General features: G+C 39.4%; 3 protein-coding genes across 5 annotated transcripts; 1 reads left to right on the top strand and 2 right to left on the bottom strand.

Annotated features, from left to right (window-relative positions):
* Positions 1 to 564: 564 nt before the first annotated feature.
* On the bottom strand, positions 565 to 6,804 carry LOC104955387 (ubiquitin domain-containing protein 1). The gene is made up of 4 exons (XM_010782715.1): positions 6,479 to 6,804; positions 5,989 to 6,075; positions 2,120 to 2,347; positions 565 to 593 (listed from the first exon to the last, which is right to left on the bottom strand). Exons 1-4 carry the CDS (start codon positions 6,504 to 6,506, stop codon positions 565 to 567), a joined length of 372 nt encoding a protein of 123 aa, XP_010781017.1. The 5' UTR covers positions 6,507 to 6,804.
* A 1,072-nt stretch (positions 6,805 to 7,876) lies between these two features.
* On the bottom strand, positions 7,877 to 12,395 carry zdhhc16a (zDHHC palmitoyltransferase 16a). 3 transcript variants are annotated; one of them, XM_010782403.1, is made up of 11 exons: positions 12,263 to 12,395; positions 10,957 to 11,214; positions 10,661 to 10,855; positions 10,475 to 10,563; positions 10,223 to 10,251; positions 10,003 to 10,136; positions 9,724 to 9,807; positions 9,542 to 9,627; positions 9,203 to 9,326; positions 9,006 to 9,076; positions 7,878 to 8,912 (listed from the first exon to the last, which is right to left on the bottom strand). In XM_010782403.1, the coding sequence occupies exons 2-11, from the start codon at positions 11,188 to 11,190 to the stop codon at positions 8,810 to 8,812; spliced, it is 1,149 nt and encodes a 382-aa protein (XP_010780705.1). In that variant the 5' UTR covers positions 11,191 to 11,214; positions 12,263 to 12,395; the 3' UTR covers positions 7,878 to 8,809. The 3 variants fall into 3 exon arrangements, with proteins under 3 accessions (XP_010780709.1, XP_010780705.1, XP_010780706.1); XM_010782404.1 differs by lacking the exon at positions 12,263 to 12,395 and adding an exon at positions 11,662 to 11,813; XM_010782407.1 differs by lacking the exon at positions 9,724 to 9,807 and having other exon boundaries at positions 7,877 to 8,912; positions 12,263 to 12,393.
* Positions 12,396 to 12,497: 102 nt separating this feature from the next.
* mettl18 (methyltransferase 18, RPL3 N3-histidine) lies at positions 12,498 to 15,976 on the top strand. The gene is made up of 2 exons (XM_010782402.1): positions 12,498 to 12,848; positions 14,841 to 15,976. Exons 1-2 carry the CDS (start codon positions 12,744 to 12,746, stop codon positions 15,810 to 15,812), a joined length of 1,077 nt encoding a protein of 358 aa, XP_010780704.1. The 5' UTR covers positions 12,498 to 12,743; the 3' UTR covers positions 15,813 to 15,976.
* Positions 15,977 to 19,511: the final 3,535 nt, after the last annotated feature.

The following is a 19,511-nucleotide window of genomic DNA, read 5'->3' as shown; positions in this document are numbered from 1 at the left end:
GTGACCACGGTCATGAAGACAGTGAACTTCATTCGGGGCGCGTGGCCTGAATTCATCGTTCAGTTCCAGCTTTTCTTGCAGGAGATGGGCTCGGAGCACGGAGACGTGCCGTACCATACGGAAGTAAGGTGGCTGATGTAGGGCCAAAGTCCTCAAACGTTTTTTGAGCTAGGGAAGACATTTCTCTTTCATGCAGAGTAAAGGAAAACCCTTGTCTGACAACTGTCAGATCCAAACTGGGCTGTGTGACTTTGCTATGTTGCTGTGACATAACCGAACATCTCGCCCAACTGAATCAGAAGCTGCTCAGGGACGCAAACAAGTCATCACCCGGCAGATGTCCGACACGATCACCGGACTTTCCGAGCGTAAACTTGACCTATTGGATGTGCCAAAGTGAACAGGGACAATCTTGCCACTTTCCTGTTTCTCGAGCTCTTCAGCCTCATGTCCCGTACTTTCTCATGTGCTCCAGTTAGCACCAAACTTGAGCCTGTTGATGAATGAGTTGGATCGGCGCTCTCTGACTTCAGAGCACAGGCACTCTGGATTTTGCCATTTTTGCTAGTCCTTTTCCACCACCGACGTGTGCACTGCACCCCAACAACTTCAGAGTGAGTTAATAGAGCTTCAAGCGATTGTGGGCCTGAGAGCAAAGTTCCAGATGTTTACAATCCAGGATTTACCGCTACCTGCCCCCTGCTTTCATGCCCCAGCTTTCGGACTTCATGCTGCCCGTGTTCTGTCTATTTTGGGAGCACCTAATCTGTGTGAACAGATGTTTCTCAAAATGCAATCTAAACAAACAACAAGCACAGACTACGCATCTGACGCAACCTCCTCACGCTTGTTCTACGGATTGCTACAGCACAGGACCTAAAACCAGACATTGGACACACTGTGTCCACGGGGAAAAAACGGTGTCAGACATCTGCGTCAGTTAAACCACATTGGTAAGCATTTGAAAAAACCAATAATTTATATAATTAAAATGCTTCAACCAAGTTAAGAACATAGTTAACTATGTGCAATGTAATGACTTGTGTTTGCATTTTGTTTTGTGTTTGTATTACGAACATGATCAAGATGGATGAGGATGGTGGAGAGGATCCACATGGTGGTTCAAGGACAGCGATCTCCTCATTTCAAAACTAACCTCAAAACTTGACCAATATAGTTGTGTACTGAGGGACAACCTCTTATTTTGTATTTGAAGTTTATTACATATACTACTTTTATGTGTAGCAATGGTTATTTTTAGTGTTGCAGGTTTTATGTGTTTATGCAAAACGAATGTTTAGCTGGTAATCAAACCTCTTCATGAGTTGGATGTGTGCCCCCTGCAGGCTGTGTGCAGCATATTGTTTTTGTAATAAAATGCTACAATCTGTCACACATGTTCCTTAGCAGCTCACAATTGTTGGTTTTACAGTTATTTGTTATTTCAAGTTTTGAACAAAGTTAATGTCATAACTTGTGTTTGATGTTATTTTTCTTTATTCACTTGGATAGTTTGATCGTTGATTGATGGAGTAATATGCGTTTCATAACCTGACAAATTAAAAGGATTTATGTTATAATAACAGAGCAACAAGCAAACATATTTTTTATATCTATGCAAATATATATGTAATATTTGTAACTTGAATAAGTAATAAATTCAGAGTTATTTAACATTAAGGAGTAGTTACATTTATTTTACATTGCATTTAGTTACATTGCATTTAGTTACATTTATAAGTTACATCTGGCCCTTTGAGGGCAACGATTATGCTGATGTGGCCCTCGGTGAAAATGAGTTTGACACCCCTGCTCTAGAGTGTGAGCAGATAAATGTTTTTTTCCATTTAACTCTCAGCCATGGCTTTTTGTGCACCAATCCATGCAGAGTGTTCACGCAGCACTGGGACCATTATGTAACTATTACAGCAGTAATCTCTGAACAACTGATGCATGGGATTCAGGAAATTATCCTTTGACATTTTGAGAATTATTACAGTAAGCTTATGCATCCGCGCTGGAGGTTCCAGGACATGTACGGCTTATTACAATTGATAGCTGGATAAAGAACGTTTCTACATCTGAAAGGCCATGTGTGTATGTGTGAGTGGTTTCATACCGTGTGGCAGAGTGATGCAGGCTCCATCTACTATAGCCTGTGCTAGCTCCAGGTCATTGCCCTCTGCAGCCAGGGCCGCTGCTCTGAGTGCGTCCCAGATCTCTTTCCGTCCATCAAAGGCAGGAGCCGTGTCCCAAAACTCATCCCTCTTACTCCTCAGCTGGCCCTCTGTCATCGGGTACTCACACTTCCACTTTGGGCGCTCCTTCTTAAGGGGCTCATTGCGTCCTGAAAGAAAATACAGGACTGATTTGAGATAGCACCCCAATATCATCAAGGCCATGCTCTCCTGGACACTTTAGTTTTTAAAAGGTGCCAGGAAAAATGTCTGATCTCTTTACCATCACCTCAGGCAAGAGTGAGTGTAAAAAATATTGTTTGAAATAAAAAAATGTACTAAAATTAGCTATATCTTCTGGCACAAATGTAAATCACTAAAAAACATTTCACATGATCTATCTCTATCTAAAGAGCATCATTACTGAAAAAGAAACACTAGTCATTATGAGAAGAACAAACATTTCTCAATATATAATAAGATAAATTATCGATACATGTTTTGAATGTTCTATAACTTTATTGTGTTATGTACTATTGGTCACCTTCATACCATTGAGGTCAGATAAGGACAAAAAAGCTCTTCCTAAGAATCCTTCATTGACAGATCTTTAGTGTTTGGTCCATGCTGGCATACGTTACATCCAGTGTACCAGCATACCAAGAAATGTAATTTAATTCAAAGAAAAAAGCGATTATTTATAGTGTTGTGGATTACTGCAGTGGCTGGTAACGAAAATGTGCATGTGCACTGCCATGCACTCACATTGACAAGCACACGTCAGTGGATTATAGGCAGTAATCAGGTTCAACATAACAGGATTTATCTGTACCCATCCCATAAGGCATTGGTTGGAGAGATGAGCACTCTCTGGCCAATGAAAGCACGCAAAAAGACTCAAGCCTAAGTCGTAAACAACAAGCACACGGATAAAAACAAAGCTTCTACAAATCAATCATGATTTCATAACTTCTGCAAATGACAGTAGGCCAAATATATGTTCTAATGCAAAATGTTGCATAAAAAGAATACAAGTCTTCATTTGTCAATTAAGTTAGACATGAGGGGCCATTCCCGTCATCTAATATGCACCGATTTAAATTATTTTCTGTCATTAACAATGCAGGCCACCATATGAAGGTAAAAGGGACCCCATGACCTTTAGAGATGACCTTTTTTCTCAGTTTAAAGCTATAATTACAAGAAAAATAAACTGCTGTAGAGATTATACTCTATATTCATCTGATCCCATGTTATTAATATTACATAATTGCATTAACATGGGTTTTGGTCTACAGTCTTTTAGCTCAGAGGGTTATTGGGATATTTTTAAGTCATGACCCCATAGCACATCACACACAAAACAAGACATATGAGAGGGATGTGTAATTAGGGATGACAACCTGCTTTATTTGAAGAATGTTTTACCACCCTCCTTGCAAGGAAGTAAGTAAACATGACTGTTATTGTATAGTGACAGAAAGCTTTGACAGCTGTAAGCCTAGCTACCTGGAATTTAAGCTGGGTGTGTTTTCTTACGAGTTTAAACATTTGTGACGGATGGAAATATACAAACTAAACTAAAATATACCAAAACAGGCATTGGTTAACTTTTTTAATAACTACTAATAATACTAGTTATAATATTCATATTGGAAGTTGTGATGAAAGGTAGAATTATTTTTATAATAAATGTATGTGTCGGTATATTTTTAACCTTAACAAGTAAAAATGTGTCTAAAAAAGGAAAAAAGGGGAAAAATGTTTATCCCAGTTTAAAAAGGCCATGGTGAGGTTTTAAATGTCAAAAACCCAACGGCAATAATTACAATTTCAATATAAAACATAGTACTTTAACAAAGGATTGACAATCCAAATAGTTGGTAAAAATAAGTTTTCTTTTGATTGACTAGTTTCAAAGTGTTCTCCTAAACATCAGCACTGCAACCCGAGGTGAAACTAATTCTCACATTTCCCAAAGTCATCCGCGTACCTCTTGTGAAAGCATGTATTTCAGTCAGACGCAGCAATTTGGAGTTTATCAATTAGATTGTTATGACCTCTTTCTCTTTTTTTTTTTAATTTGTTTTGCCTTATGTTCTTTTTTCATCAACTGCAAACATTGCCTGTTACCCTAAAAACATCAATGCAAAAACAAAAGCATCGACAGTGCATACAATCTTGACCTCAACATACAGTACACAAAACATTCTGGGAGAAATTATGGCAAAGTACAGTGTAAACGCTGGGCGGTGGTGGCGAAGTCCATAGAGACTTGGCTTGGCAACTGGAAGGTCACCAGTTCAAGTCCCGGAAAGACCAAGTGCTACCGAGGTGTCCCTGAGCAAGGCACCATTCCCTACACTGCTCCCCGGGCGCCGTACATAATGGCAGCCCACTGCTCCTAACACTAGGATGGGTCAAATGCAGAGAAACCGTTTCGTTACATACGTAATGACAATAAGTTGAATCTTCAATCTTCAAACACAGCGCTAACATGAAAACATGATGGCATTTCAGGCCACACAAAAGTCTATACTTACTTTTCGGCATAATCCTAAAGGGTGTGTTTGGACCGTGATAGTAGTTGTATTCCCTGGAGTTTGGTACTCCCATGGCTGATCTTAATCTGAGCTTTGATGTGAGTCAGGTAAAAGTCTGCATTAATGCCTTAAAGACGCCAACCTGAGGAACCAGCAGATTGCAGATCAACTGAAGAGACAAAAAACTGCTTTGCCACAATGAGCAAATTCTAAATAAGAGCTCCGCTTTCTGTTGATACAACTGTCCAATTACTTAATGACCACACTAACTTTCACTTATATCCCTCCCAACAACATGCAACCTCAAAATATCCCAGGATCAGTTCATGGAAAGAGGGAAAGTTGAGTGTCCTAGCCAGAAGGTAGCTTCTTTACACAACAGGCCTAATCCTATCAGCTCTATTTAGAGGATAGAAATACCCAAAGCAACATGCTAAACCTATTAAAAAAACAATAAACCCTGTCAGTCTATTAAAGTCTGAAGGTGAAGCTAGCATACTGTCGTGGGCTCAACATGTGATGGTTTATCTTCATTATCAAAAAGCCAGGCAGTTCATTACTGAAGCCTACTGTGGTTGAACATGATCATGTAAATATATTTTGCTGCAGGTCGTCATAAAGCAAATCATGCACTAAGTAGGTCAAACTTTGAAAACTCTGTGTGCAGGCCACTGCTGCTGTTGCTCCATACATAATGCATAACAATCCAGCAGAGTGCACAGACATTTTTTCCACAAGGAATGGATTGACCAGTGTTATTGTAAAACACTGTCGTTTCAGCGCAGAGGCACAGCATAGATTAGACACATAACTAAGCTCTCAGACTGATGAAGACGTCAATGCAACATGGGTGTGGTTGGGAATCCAACCCCCAACCTGCATTTTATCACAAATACATGAATTGTTAATGATACATCTTCTCATAAAAATTGCAGCATTTGGCTGTTTCTGACAAGGTGACTGATATTATTATGTGTCTGGTGTATCAAAAAAGTCTTCTGTGTAACTTGCATTTCTACATCATCAAAGAAGCAATGCCCCTAAATAATTTAACCATGCTGGTCCTTTATAAGAATATGTGCAGGCTCTCTTAAACTCACATTATCACAACCTTTTATCTCACTTAACAACACTCTTATTCACAGCTTCTGGTTTAATAATATTATCTACTAAAATAACTTTGTGTTTCTTATGCATTCACACAAATATGAAGTTAGGCCTGTTTATGAAACTGACAGGTTGGAGTCCAATGTGTTCCAGCTTCTTACCTCCACGTTTTTTGCTTCTTGTCGAGCTTCGGGCACTCCCTTGTCCATCCATCCTACTCCTGCCCACACAGCCCCCCATCACCGTCCCTACAATCCACAGCAAGAACAAATATCATAGTATCTATAAAAAGGGCGATAAAAAGCAGCTCATAATAATAATTTAGAATGAAGTGCCTATATATAGAGCATCATTCATCGGGGAATAATGACAGCTCAGCACTCCTTGTTCCTGTTACGAGGTCAGACAACCTGCGATGTTTACGTCACGTGTACTGCCAGCTGGCAGGGAGCACGAGCCTGGACCTAATGTCGCTGTTGCCCTCAATTTCCACTCACATAATGTTATGTAGGCTTCTATTACAATTGATTTACCCTGTTTTAATTTAGCATGTAGGCTATTGCGATGGGAATTATTTTGTAGGCTACGTAACCCCATGCGTTTTGCTATGTCAGCTATTTTATAAATAAATATGTGAATAATTTTGCCTACCGGAAATCCAGTCTGCTAAATTATGCATTCGTCTGCAGTTTGCTTGCCACCTCCAAACTTGCTTCCAAGTGAAGTTATCAGCCTGACGCGACGATCAGCAGGAGATGCAGCAGTTTGACAGCAGACTGAGGCAGCTGACGGGCTGGGGACCAGTCAGGCCCTTCAGAGCCTCAGGACAATATCAACAGCTTCCTGAACAATAAAAAACAACGAAACCAGCCATCAATTTCCGTTTTATCCCCGGAAAAAATGAATGCAGATCACCCGCACAATCCGTTGGCACTGATCTAGAATAAATCCTTCAGTCAACACGCATGCGCAGTTTAAACGAATTCTGTTATCCTTCTTTAGCTCTGAGTTTCGAGCTCATCAAAATAAAAGCGGAAACTGGGAAATTACCCCTTCAGAATAGCAAAGGAAGGTAATTGGAAAAAATGTTTTGAAAAAATAAAAACTGTGACTACGATACATTTGGTGATAATACATTTTTTTTAATTAAATGTTAGGAGTTTTTGAGCAACACATGTTTGTAAACAAACCTATTGTCAGGGCTTTTATTCTGAAATGCAAGGTGGGAGTATTTATACTGGTATGATTGTCAGTGTTAAGCTACTTTTCTTTACAGACAGAATACACTTTTGCCTTTTTTTTATTAAATAAAATCAGGAATATGCAATAATTTCTTATGTTCACAGCACATATCTGTATACAGTCCAGAACAGTGTATACTATTACAAAATGCACTACTGACTGAACAGTCTTTAATTCTACATTCTGTTTTAGCTTAGTCCATCTTCCTGCAACTTTAATGGTTCCATCGCGTCAATTGAACTGTTTAGTTACAATACTTGAATTCTATATTTATTTCAATGTCTTAATTGCACGTTGCACTGTTGGGGAGCCTGTGACTGCAATGTATCTTTTGTACATATGATAATAAAGAATTTGATGGATGTTTTTGCACCATATCAATTATGCTTAGCCAAGCCTTGGGATGGCCATTATAAATCCATACGAAGCATTCATAATAGCATGTCACACTGAGTGTCCATGCAATCACAACCATGTAACTCCATGCATGTACAGTTCAAAATAAATGAACAGTATTCCGTTTAATATTCACAAATAAAAGCTAATGTTTCCTTATTATAGAAAACGTCTAAAAACATGTTTTGTTTTTTTATTACTGTCAATTATCTTTATCCTGGAAACACACTGTACACTTTTTGTCCAACCTTGACAAGATGAACACTGACATCTGCTGGAGGAGTGAATACTGACAGCCGTGTGTGTGTGTGTGTGTGTGTGTGTGTGTGTGTGTGTGTGTGTGTGTGTGTGTGTGTGTGTGTGTGTGTGTGTGTGTGTGTGTGTGTGTGTGTGTGTGTGTGGTCTGTTTCAGACAGAGTGGGGGATGTGATGAGTGGTGGCAGCGTGAAGAGGGTTGCAAACCGGCTCAAATCTGTTACCCTCCCTTAATCTTTTCTCCCTTTATCTGCCATCTCTTTTTGTTGCACCACCCTGTAGCTGACACGCTCACCACTCATTTGTTTGATTGCCTTCTCATCAAATGCATAACATGCTAAATATTATATAAAATATATTTCCTTGGAATCATTTTAATGCCAGCTGGATGTTGCTCAATTAAGAGGGGAACATTTTCACGTCTCCTCTATTCTTATGTTTTCATCTGTGTGCATCCTTACTGCTTGTTTTCTGATCTAACATTCATATGAATCCGCACAACAAATCTGCATCTCAAAAATCCCTCTCTACCAGCAGCATGTTTCTGGGTCTGTCTGCGTAAGCAACAGTGTGACATAACTCCTGAGCTGTAGCTTGTTTGCTCTTTAGCAAAAAAAACATGTTAGTCATTTACCAGTTATTTTTTACATGCAATTTATGTATGTGTTATAAAATGCAATGTCCATCTTAAGTAATATCTGAATATTCAATGTGACACATTGTTTAAGTAAAGCACTTTATAAAGATTTATTAACTAAACAGGTACAAAATACAGATAAATAATACATTTTCTGGGTTCTGCAGTATTTACAACACTTAGAGTCAAGAAAGACCCGTTTTTAAAACCCAGCAGAGAATAAACAATCCATGATACCTTGCCCTTTTACTTGTAGAAAAATGTACACCGTCCAACCATGAGCAATGCCACTGTACGTTTTGAGGTATTGGAGGTTAACATTATCCAATTTCTTCAGCTGTGTGAAGCCACCCTGCAAGGATCCTTTAAGCCAACCAGCCAGAGAACCAGAGTGGGTTGTACACAGCAAAAACTGCTGAAAATAGACTCCATGGATACCTGTTTAGAGTCTGTCATACAGGTATTACGTCCTTTTTGACTGGGAAGGCCTCCCATGTCAGACCATCCCCAGGTGGGGTGTGTCCAGAGGGAAGGAGAACACGTGTGAGCCAGTGACTGCAGACAAAGATAAAGCAGAACAGGTTACAAGCAGTGCAAGGTAACGTTGATGATTGATGCTGCATGAGATTCATTATCAGGGGGACGCACCTTCTCTTCTGCACGCCAAAGAACACTTTCCAGTTATTTAGCCTTCCATAGTCAAAAGGGTTTTTGTAAACCTGGCAGAGCAGTTTAGAAAAAAGTAAGATAACATTTACAAGACAAATAATTTACTTTTGACTATCGTGGAAAAAAGATTGCCCAAATTAAATGTTTTTCATATAGAAGATATTTAACATGCTGACCCGTCCTCGTTTTTCCATCCGTTCTTTTTCTCTGTGATTAAGGTGTCTTTCGATGCTGGTCTCTCCTCTGGATATGAGGACTGCATGCCAACAGGTCAGAGCTCCCAGTGCCACGGCAACAGTGCTAAAATAAGAAGAAACGTTTAATTTGATCCTCTGCCAAGATAATACTAGACAACTTCCACGTCACAATATAAACTACTGACTGTTTACACTGTATTTCTTTCAGTGTGAACTGCATACACAGTGCTTGTTTTGAAGTTGGTAATATTATGAACTTGTGTACTAGATAGCATTGTCCTTTGTATGGCAAGTGGCAAAATGAAATGCATATTTTACCTGGTCAGCACCCACATATAGATGATGCTCTTATTAATCATCTTATCCTTAAAGGTGTACGGAGGTGCAGCTGTCTGATAGTTGGTCTTGAGAAAAATGGAAAAGGGGACATATTAGATCAATACAAAATAATAATACATAAGCTTATTTATAATTGTTCTGAGTGCACTTTGAGACTCTACCTGGCCAGGTGGGAGGAGCCCTATGAGAACTCCCATCCCTGTCACTGGTACCCCCGGCTTTTCCACATCCGTATGTTTAAAGCGCTAATGGAACAGCCCGCATACACAAACCCAAAGTGTTAAAGACATAAACAAGAAAGTGTCAGTAAGGAACAGTAAAGCCCGGTAGAGAAAGACACCAGGCATGGAGGAAAAGTACCAAACCTATACCGAATAACTAACAATGATTGCCAGGGCAAAACCCCGATCAGGCCAACAATGTGAGTGTGGGCATCTTACCTCAATAGCATTGTATGCATCCAGGAAGAGGTTTCTGCCACTGAAGCTACAAAAAACACAGCCCATGGTCATGAAGAGGCAGAAGTTGAAGAAGTAACGGTGGTTTAAATGACCCACACAGTTATTCAACCAGGCTGACATGGTGACATTAAGGAAAACCAACATTTATTTGTTATCAAATAACAAAAAACATTTGAGATAATGTTAACACAAAGGATACGACAATGATGGTCCATGCGCAGAATGCATCTGCAAAGGAAAAAGAAGATATTCAGTCTGAAACGTATATAGACAATAGTTTTCCTTGCTTAACATGAGGCAATAAACAATTTATTGAAATATTATCAAAATCGCTAAATATGTGAAAATATCTAAATACAGCTATGGTGGTAAAGAAACATGATCCAAATGAGATATACAAACCATGCATTAATTAAGGAGAGAGAAGAGAAATACAAAGACATTGACTCACCGGTTACAGATACCACAGTGATGGGTTCTTGCTGGTTTGGGAATGATGCATTTTTTGCAGACTGACACAAATGGACGGTCATTTTTTACCTAATTGAAAGAGAACATGTTGTTGCATAACTAATTTAAGCATCAAGCACAGATTAGTAGAGCTACGTGTGGTTATGTAGAAAAGTGAATATCTTACTGTGGGAGGGTACCCAGGGGAAGTCATGGTGGCTTTGTAGTAATTAAAAACAATCATGACCAGGTTCCAATGTCCATAGCAAACGTGCCAGGTAATCCATGCTGTGGAGTATGTGCGGAAGACCATAGGCAGGACGAACAGGTAGGCTATTGCCAAGATGGAGCTGGTCAGAAACACCACGAGAAATACAAACACCTGTAGGACAAAGACAGGGGATACCCACAGAAACTTTCTTCAGAGAAAAACTTCAAAACTCCTCAAAACTAATGAAAGCAAACAGACAAACACACACTCACCGTGCCAAACCAGCGTGTAATATAATCCACAGTCCAAAACACTGGCTCAAAGACTGAGTCGAAAACCACATCTGAGTCTGTGAGGGAGTTAAAGTAAAATGACTGCACCAGCAGTCTGATGTAAGCCCATATTTCCCTAATCCACAGTGGCAGTGTGTTTCTTCTTCTCTTGGTACAGGTCCGTAACCGCACACACCGCAGCAGGTGGAACGATGAGCTGGGACACCACCGCATTATGCATCTGCAATATGCACGCACCTGCAAATAAAATAAAGAAAACAAATAAACAGATTTAGTTCAAATGAGTCAAATATGATTAAATGTATTTCAATGAATTGTTACACTGATTGCATAATATATCAAGAAATAACAAAATGGAAATGAAAAGTGATTTCAGCTAGCGTAGTGTCGGATCTGTGTTATTTTACTGGGGTCCTAACTAAAGGAGATAAAGAACGAAAGGTTGCATTTACTATTGCATTAACTGCTTTATATTTTCTCGTGTTATCCATTTAATGGTTTGGTCTTCTATACTATGTAAAAAGTGAAAATTATCTCTTTCAATGTCTTTGTTTGATAAACAATACCATACCAAGATATTATCTGTAATAGAACTTTAAAAATCCTACTTAAAGTTTGACAAGTGATTAACACAAAACGTTAATAGATTATTGAAGTAGTTTCACCTCTATGTATCCAACTTACCAATGCCTGAACCTTCGACCAGAGAACTTTCCTTCTTTAGTTAAGTTGTTTTCAACACTCAGCACATCTGTCTTTGACCCCTGACACTTTAGCCTCATCAAATTAACGGTCAAGCTGATGGAGGAACAAGCCAGAACATTCGCTTGTGAATAAAATAGATATATAGAGGTAACCATACAAGAAACAATGAAAGGGCTGGCGGCTAAAAATGCGAAAAGCCTAGTTGCTTTACTGCATTCCAGCCGGGGTGGAGTCTGGGTTTGGTGAAGAAGGTGCAGCAGTCACCTGAGGTGTGGTGACAGGGGCAGTGGGCTGAAGTACAGTTGACTTTACTCAGCAGCAGAAATTCAGCTTCACACCATCAGGAACTGCTATGTGCCAATGTTTATTATAATGCCATTGCAAGATTACTAGCTAAACTATCGTCACTGGAAAGCGATAACATATGATGTGTCCATAATAAACATAGCTGTCAACACGAACCTAAGCCTCCCAAATCCCTTTTGTCTGGATGTCACAAATGTTTTCCTTTGCGTACCCGACGCTGTGTGCTGCGTTTTGATATTTAATAACATTGCATATTTTTAGAGAGAACACTCACTGTTCTATGATGGCAAAAATCCTTCCGAAACTGTCCCACCCGTCGACATTTTCCAAAAGGGAAGCAAAAATTGTATTATAGAGCAGGACCAGGCACCTTCTGTGACAGTTAACAAATCTCAATCTTGATCCAGAGCAACTGCGCCTGCGCAAGAATCACATCGAAAGGCATCATGGTAGTCTGAGTCAGGAAATGACATTCAGATATGGAGAGTTTCTTCAACAATGTATAGTTCTGTTTTTGCATTTCGTACAACCATATGCCTCTAAACCCGAACAAAACTAACTTGAAGCATTTATCCACTATAACAACATCAACGTTTTCGGTTATTTTGATAGGCAGACTTCTGGGATATGTAGTTCTTACACGCAGCTGTCTGCTTAGATACACTTGCTTGCCATGTGGAGCCAGCAGCAGTGAGCGGGGATACCAACTTTCCAGCCTCTAAACTACAGCTAGCTGTGCTGTGTTGACTGTCATAATGTCCTTTTGCTTTAACTTTGACCTTTCAGCTCTAACAACCAACCCGGACGGAGACGATGGATATAAAGTGCAAAAAGAAAAAATAGAGACTGCAGCTAAATCCGTGAGTAACATTACCTCACAAACAATGTGTTTGAGATTAAGTACTCAAAATTGTCAGGTAGTGCTTTATGGACTTCAGGAAACTGACCTGATGGCAAGGATTTGGTCAATATTTAAAGAAATATACAATACGTGCCATGATGTGTGCATGCAGTGGCGTGAATACGTTTATAAAGGCTTGGTACTGTAGGGGAAATCAGGACCCTCGCACTAGGCTTATATAGACCCTTCTCTTCTATTTTAATTACACATATTACAGTACAACATCCACATTGCATTCACAATCACATCTATAGAAATTCCAGCGATTAAAGGGGTACAAATAGTCAAGAACAGCACCAAAGCAAACAGCAAAACTAGACATTCATAATTGAAAGTTTATTCTCCAAAAAATCTAGGTCTACTTACAGTTTTTTTTTGTAGCTCATTACCTGTTGCACATGTTTATTTTACATTTAGAAGAGTTCTACAGTTTCTTAAGTTACATTCCTTAAGGTGGTGTTTACACATTATAATGAATAATTCAGTTTATTCTTATATCATTGTCTTTGCAAAAAAGGGTTCAGACTAAATCCAAGGATGAAATGGTATTGATTTTGGGATTTATCCAACTATGAAGATATGGTGATCGTCCTTTCTTTTATTATTATAGATACAGGAAAAGATCACAGACACACACAAACTATATGCATAAGGTAGATAGGTAATTTTGGATTATCTACATTACATGTCACTTGTTAGACGCTTTTATCCAAAGCGACTTACATACTCAATACTGTGGGCAATCCCCACAGGAGCAATTTGGGGTGAAGTGTCTTGCCCAGGGCACAACGACATGCTGACTGCAGTGGGGTTTGAACCTGTGCCCCCTTGATCCGAACACCAACGCTCTATCCACTGCGCCACACACCCCTACATAGAGTTGTTTTTGTTTTTTTGAGGATGTGAGATAGCTCAATAACCCCCTAAACCTCTCCTAAATTGACCAAATCAGCCAAGCAATTCATGCATATTCACTTATCAAGTCATTTCAGCTGTATGATTCCAACTTGACAACAATGAAAATGTAAATGGTTAAGGTGTGCATCCACTAGAGAGCGTAGGTTGACATGCTCTTTGCCACGAGCCTTGACGTCACAGGGCAGAGGACTGACAATAAAAACTCATTCATACTGATTGTATGATCAGTACCCGAGTCACTACTGAGTTGTTAGTGTAGTGTCTAAAATCAAAGTTCAGAGGAAAATAAAAATCTGAACTGTTGTGCTCTGGTGTATGGGACTGCATTAACATTTAGACCGACCACTGCCCACATAATATTCTCTAAATCATTAGCCAGTCAATTAGTGGAGCATATTTTTATATAGTATAGATATTTAAGTTACTTATATACATGTAGAATTCAAATAAATAAGGTACATTGCCTGTAGTATCCTTGTAAACCAATTATCATCTAATCAAACGGCACACTTTTATATTTGTTTAAATTCAAGTTCCTACATTTGGCCTGACAACCTTCATTTCACCAGCAGATGTCACATAAGACAAGTTGAATGAAACCTGGAGTTGATTAGACTTATTTTCAATGTAGTTATCAAAGCCTCAAAAAGCAGTGTTTCAACATCACCACTACTAATATTGGTTCTTAGGAATTGTAAGTGAGACATTACTGTATGTTAAATGACTGTTTTAATATTTAATTTATTTAGTTTTAGAATACTGTTTTCAAAAAACCAACAGTGTTCATGTTGTTACTTCATTGACACACATCAACAATTTACGAGCAATACAATTCAATGGACATCTCTGTGAGGATCATGGTCATCTTAATCCGGACATTCCTGTCCTCTGAGTTTCTGCCTCCAGCCCACACAGCCTCATTGTATTGCTGAATTATATATCTGTACTGCCAAATGATATTTTTAACTTGAACCACATAACGTGTGCTGTAGACATTTATTTCCTGCCCATGCAAACTGCTTTGTATTTTCAGACGGAGGATGATACAAAACCTGCCGAGCCATTGAAAGAGGCCAAAGAGCACCTTCCACTGTCTGACCCACAGTTCATCCTTAGGGATGCTGTCACTGAATCAGTTACCATAGGAACACTCCCTCCTCTTCACTTCCTCAATGAGACTGTTTTTGAAAAAACTGCTTTGGAGAGAGAGGACGACGAGAAAATCCTCTCTCGTACCGCGGAGCAGAGGTCTGATCTTATATCTGGCGTGTACGAGGGAGGGCTGAAGGTGTGGGAGTGCACTTACGACCTTCTGGAGCTGATTGAGAAAGACGGAGAGACCTTCGGGGGGAAGGCGGTTTTAGATCTGGGCTGCGGTGCGGGGCTGTTGGGGATATTGGCTCTGCAGAGAGGAGCCAGACAGGTCCACTTCCAAGATTATAACAGTACAGTTATTGAGCAGCTTACATTGCCAAATGTGATAATAAACTGCCAGGAGGAGGATGAAGTAGACAGTGACGATGACAAAGATGGGAGGGGCAAGGGCAAAATGAAGGAGGAAGATGGTTGCAAAAAGGAGGGGAAAGACAAAGAAGATGAAAAAGATGGCAACCCACCACCTAAGAAAAAAGCCACAGACCTATCCCAGCAACCATTACTAGCCAAGTGTCGTTTTTTCTCCGGTGACTGGTGCACGTTTCTTGCTTTGGTTGAACAGGAGAATCCACAACCCAAATACGACCTTATATTCACCTCAGAGACTATCTACAACACTGCATACTACCCATCGCTACACAAGACCCTCCACAAGCTGTTGGCACCAGATGGACTGGTCTACGTCGCCACCAAATCCCATTACTTTGGTGTGGGCGGTGGACTGCACCTGTTTGAGACATTTGTGGAGCAGAGGGGCATTTTCTCTTTGGATCACCTGTGGGATGGAGAAGAAGGACTTCAGAGACATGTAGTAGTCCTACGTTTCAAAAAGCAAAGGGCACTTAAATAAGCAAAGCAGCCTTCAGGATTCAAATTCAGCTTTATTAATGTAATAACTGTTAAAGAAGAATACTGCACTGTTTAATGCAAACAAAAGAAACAGGAAGTCCTTCATTTCAAGATGGGAAGTTGTATGTTAGAGAAACCATGGTAAAGCTGTAATAAAATCTGCTATCTCATTCCCTTTTTACTCTTTGGTTTACCTATCTTTCACTTCCTATATAGACATTTGAATATGTCTGCCAGAAAGTGAAGTGCAGTTGAAAGGGGCTATTACAGGTCTTTAGATGCATGAAGAGGAAAGAAAGGAAATGGGCTCAGTGACCTTTTGCGAGTGATTTCCCCAGCGTTCAAACAGCAGCATGAAAGCCAGGCTTGTTTCTGAAGTCTGGCGCAAAATGTCAATTGCAACTTATCCCACCGGCCCAAGGATGTAGTTTGAAAGTGGATTCTAGAGTCACTGCACATCAATGGTGGGACTCTATGGGGTCTCTGTACCTCTAATTCAAGTAACAGCTCCTCTTGCTGCTGTCTATTTTTTACCTTCGGTTAATGTCACCACGTCATTTGGGTGTGCTCAATTTTTAAGCCGAAAGATATGACACATTACAATGAGTATGTACACACAGGAAATATTTACAGATTCATGTAAGTACAGGAAGGGAACTATGTTGTAATTTTCCCAACACCATGTGGATTCCCCTTTTTGTCCAGATCAAGGAAATCAGTTGAATTACTCTTGGCAGGGCTTTTTTCTGAGGAAGTATGCCTGAAATTCAAACTTGTTTCTCGTATCTGATGTGACTCGTCATAGAGGATGAGGAAGCCAGAAGATTTTTACAGGGTCAATGAAAAACCAAACTGTTTGAATATAGCTATCAGCTGATTGAACACAATCAGTATCACGCCCCTGTCATGTCGACTGTGACCAGAGAACAAACAAAGTTATTTTAGGAAGGCTGTGTTATTTAAGACCTTTTTAGAAGTCACCTGAATGAATGATTCCAGCTACACAAATAAATGGATCTCAGCATAAAAAAGGCTATGACGCAAGTCCACACTGCCCTTTTGATAAATAATATTTAGCAAACATGTTTTTTTTTCTTCTAGGAAACAACAGCTCAAACATGACACATCATTTCAACAACCACAGTGCGTGGATAGAATTTCCGCTTACTTATTATGTACACTGTAGTGTTATAAAGACTATTTCATTCTTACACACACAAAACACCCATCAAGGTTTCTGTTTGCATATGCCCGGCCATCAAACCTCCAGTGAGTCCGCTTCGTCATCGACTCTCATTTCGACAGCTGTTCACGGCCTGTGGGGGAATTCCTGGTTCCTCGAGTAGACACAGCCTTTCCCCTGCTTACTTTATGGGAACAGGGGGCAGGGCCACTCAGATGGTTTTCCTCAGAAACTATTATGTGTTGATTCATTGTGAGGGGGCGTGCTGCTCACCACTCCCACTGTTTCCTTCTTACTGGGAAGTGACTGTTAGGCTTACCGAACAGAGGGAGCGTATGAAAAACAGATAAGAGGGGAGGGAGACTGATGGGTGATGTGAATGATGGTGGTATTTAAAGTGCTTTGCTCTGAATGCCAGACAGTATGCTGAATCCTTCCAGGGGACTTGGACGACATGGGAGAGTGAGCAGTAGGCCTACAAGCAGGTGGGATGGTTATGTTCATTCAATTTTTAGACACGTGTTGCTGATTCCACATCTTCTTGTTGAGATGGGACTGCTGAAGATTTTTTAAAGCTCAACCCTGCACGAGCACAGTCCTGGAAGGCTTCATGAGGAGATGTATTTTCTTATACGCCCCAGATTGAAGAGAAAAGTTTCAGTGATTTACTTGGGTAAGTATATAGGCAAAAAACTGGTTAAATGATGGTCAATCTAAAAAAAATAATACTAGGGACATTTTATCTAAAGAATATCAGAAATGCTTACAGTCTACTTTTCAACATGTTTAAACTATAACTGTTTTATTTGGTAGAAAAGAGTACTTACCAACTTCCACATTTTGAGCACTGGCAGCTGTTTAAATTAGTGCAGGCTTTCAGGACTGAATTAAGTCTCTCGTACAGGAATTATATTATAATAAGCTGTAGAACCGCTGGTTACCCAGTCCAACTACCCGGAAAGATAGCAGTTTCCTGAACATTTACAGGTGTGGCCTTCCTCAGAAAGTTCACTGCACTGTATTACATGTACCTTAAAAGAATGTACACTCATACTGAATAAACCACAGTGACTGAGATAACATTGTAGAATTATCTCACGGTACTGTCACTGTCAATATTGACTCGTAATTGGCCTTGAATGAGGTGTTTTTGAAGATGAAGGAAGAGGTTCTCAATAGTTAATATCAAACTTACTTTGGAGGGGTCAAAGATACATTGAACAACTGAATATCAGTAATCCCATTGTCCCAAAGTTCTTTTTTCCTGGGAGTGTACGGCCATAAATGATGATTAATTTCTAGTTTCAACAGAGCACTATCACAGTGATGATTCATTGCTTGCATCCGCCTAGTGGACATACTTTCATTTCAGTGGCTGAAGGGCATTTACAGGAATACTACCAAACGACCCTGAAACTCTACAACCACAACATTAGATCCATTCAATTATAACAACATTTTTGAGGTTTGTATTCCACTTTGTTTTTATTTCCTTACATAATCTGATGCAATTTTATTAAAATATGTCTGTTTAAAATGTATTGCAATACTAATGCAAATGCCAACTATGATTCATCACTGTTTAAGATCAACATTAGTTGCCTCTTGCTATAATATCCCAATAAAAACAGCAGGTCTGACATTATCATCCATCATCACTGCTTTTCTTGAGAAAAAGGGAAGGTGACTCAACGTCTATGTTCTGCTTAACATCTTGTATAGCATGTATCTTAAGCCCACTTCTATTGGTAATCACAGAGGTTTTATTAATTATGTACAAGAATATTTTGGATTTATTTTATTAAAAAAAGTGTTCAAAGATCTTTCGAGGCTCCTGAGGACCAACCTTTTAAGTGCTGTACTATGAGAACTGAATTCCATAGATGGTGGTGTGTTCAGGTCTCATCTATGGGCTTAGTTCTTTTGGAATGGTACTAGTTTTCAGCCTTACTGCACAGCACCCTTGAGCAGAAATCATGACCATCAGAAAGCATTCATGTGTGGTTTAAAGTTATTACACAATACATAGTCAGTGTGTATTGGGTTTAATACGCATCACTTTTGTATGTATGATTGTATTCATTGTTACCTTTCTAATTTATGTCACCAGAAATAAAAATAAACACATTTGTAAATTACTGATCACAGTTTATCAATCATGTTATTGTTAATAAAGTCAATTAAAGTCAAATGATTTTCCTCTGTAATTTATTGACTCTCTTCTGTTATTTATTAATGTTTTGTTTCAATTTTAAATCCTGCAACATTCAAATAATACGAAACCAAGCAATAGAGCATTTAAGGACAGGTTTTTTTCAGCAGACCTTGCCACATCAAAGCCACACATGTGACTCTTTTTCAGGGCTTATCTCAGCTGTAGTTCCATTAAAGCAGCCATGGTGATGGCAATCAGCAATATTAGCTATAAACAATAAGATAAACAGTCAACATACTTTTCCATTAAAATATAATGGGAATCTTAAATAATTACCAGATGCAACTTTAGACGTATAAGAT

The sequence above is a fragment of the Notothenia coriiceps genome, unplaced genomic scaffold (assembly GCF_000735185.1).
Source record: "Notothenia coriiceps isolate Sejong01 unplaced genomic scaffold, NC01 NC01_scaffold00024667, whole genome shotgun sequence".
NCBI classification, from domain to species: Eukaryota; Metazoa; Chordata; class Actinopteri; order Perciformes; family Nototheniidae; genus Notothenia; species Notothenia coriiceps.
This window is presented reverse-complemented; position numbering and strand designations above follow the sequence as displayed.

What these genes read in the sequence shown, in the direction of transcription:
- LOC104955387 (XM_010782715.1), bottom strand. Translation starts at nt 6,506, where the DNA reads ATGCATAATTTAGCAGACTGGATTTCCG. An exon ending in TTTAGCAGACTGGATTTCCG is followed by an intron (nt 6,076 to 6,478) that starts GTAGGCAAAATT and finishes TGTGGATTGTAG; the next exon opens with GGACGGTGATGGGGGGCTGT. An exon ending in CTGCATCACTCTGCCACACG is followed by an intron (nt 594 to 2,119) that starts GTATGAAACCAC and finishes GTTGGGGTGCAG; the next exon opens with TGCACACGTCGGTGGTGGAA.
- mettl18 (XM_010782402.1), top strand. Translation starts at nt 12,744, where the DNA reads ATGTCCTTTTGCTTTAACTTTGACCTTTCAGCTCTAACAACCAACCCG. An exon ending in TAGAGACTGCAGCTAAATCC is followed by an intron (nt 12,849 to 14,840) that starts GTGAGTAACATT and finishes TTGTATTTTCAG; the next exon opens with ACGGAGGATGATACAAAACC.
- zdhhc16a (XM_010782403.1), bottom strand. Translation starts at nt 11,190, where the DNA reads ATGCGGTGGTGTCCCAGCTCATCGTTCCACCTGCTGCGGTGTGTGCGG. An exon ending in CACTGTGGTATCTGTAACCG is followed by an intron (nt 10,252 to 10,474) that starts GTGAGTCAATGT and finishes TTTCCTTTGCAG; the next exon opens with ATGCATTCTGCGCATGGACC. An exon ending in GGCTCCTCCCACCTGGCCAG is followed by an intron (nt 9,628 to 9,723) that starts GTAGAGTCTCAA and finishes ATTTTTCTCAAG; the next exon opens with ACCAACTATCAGACAGCTGC.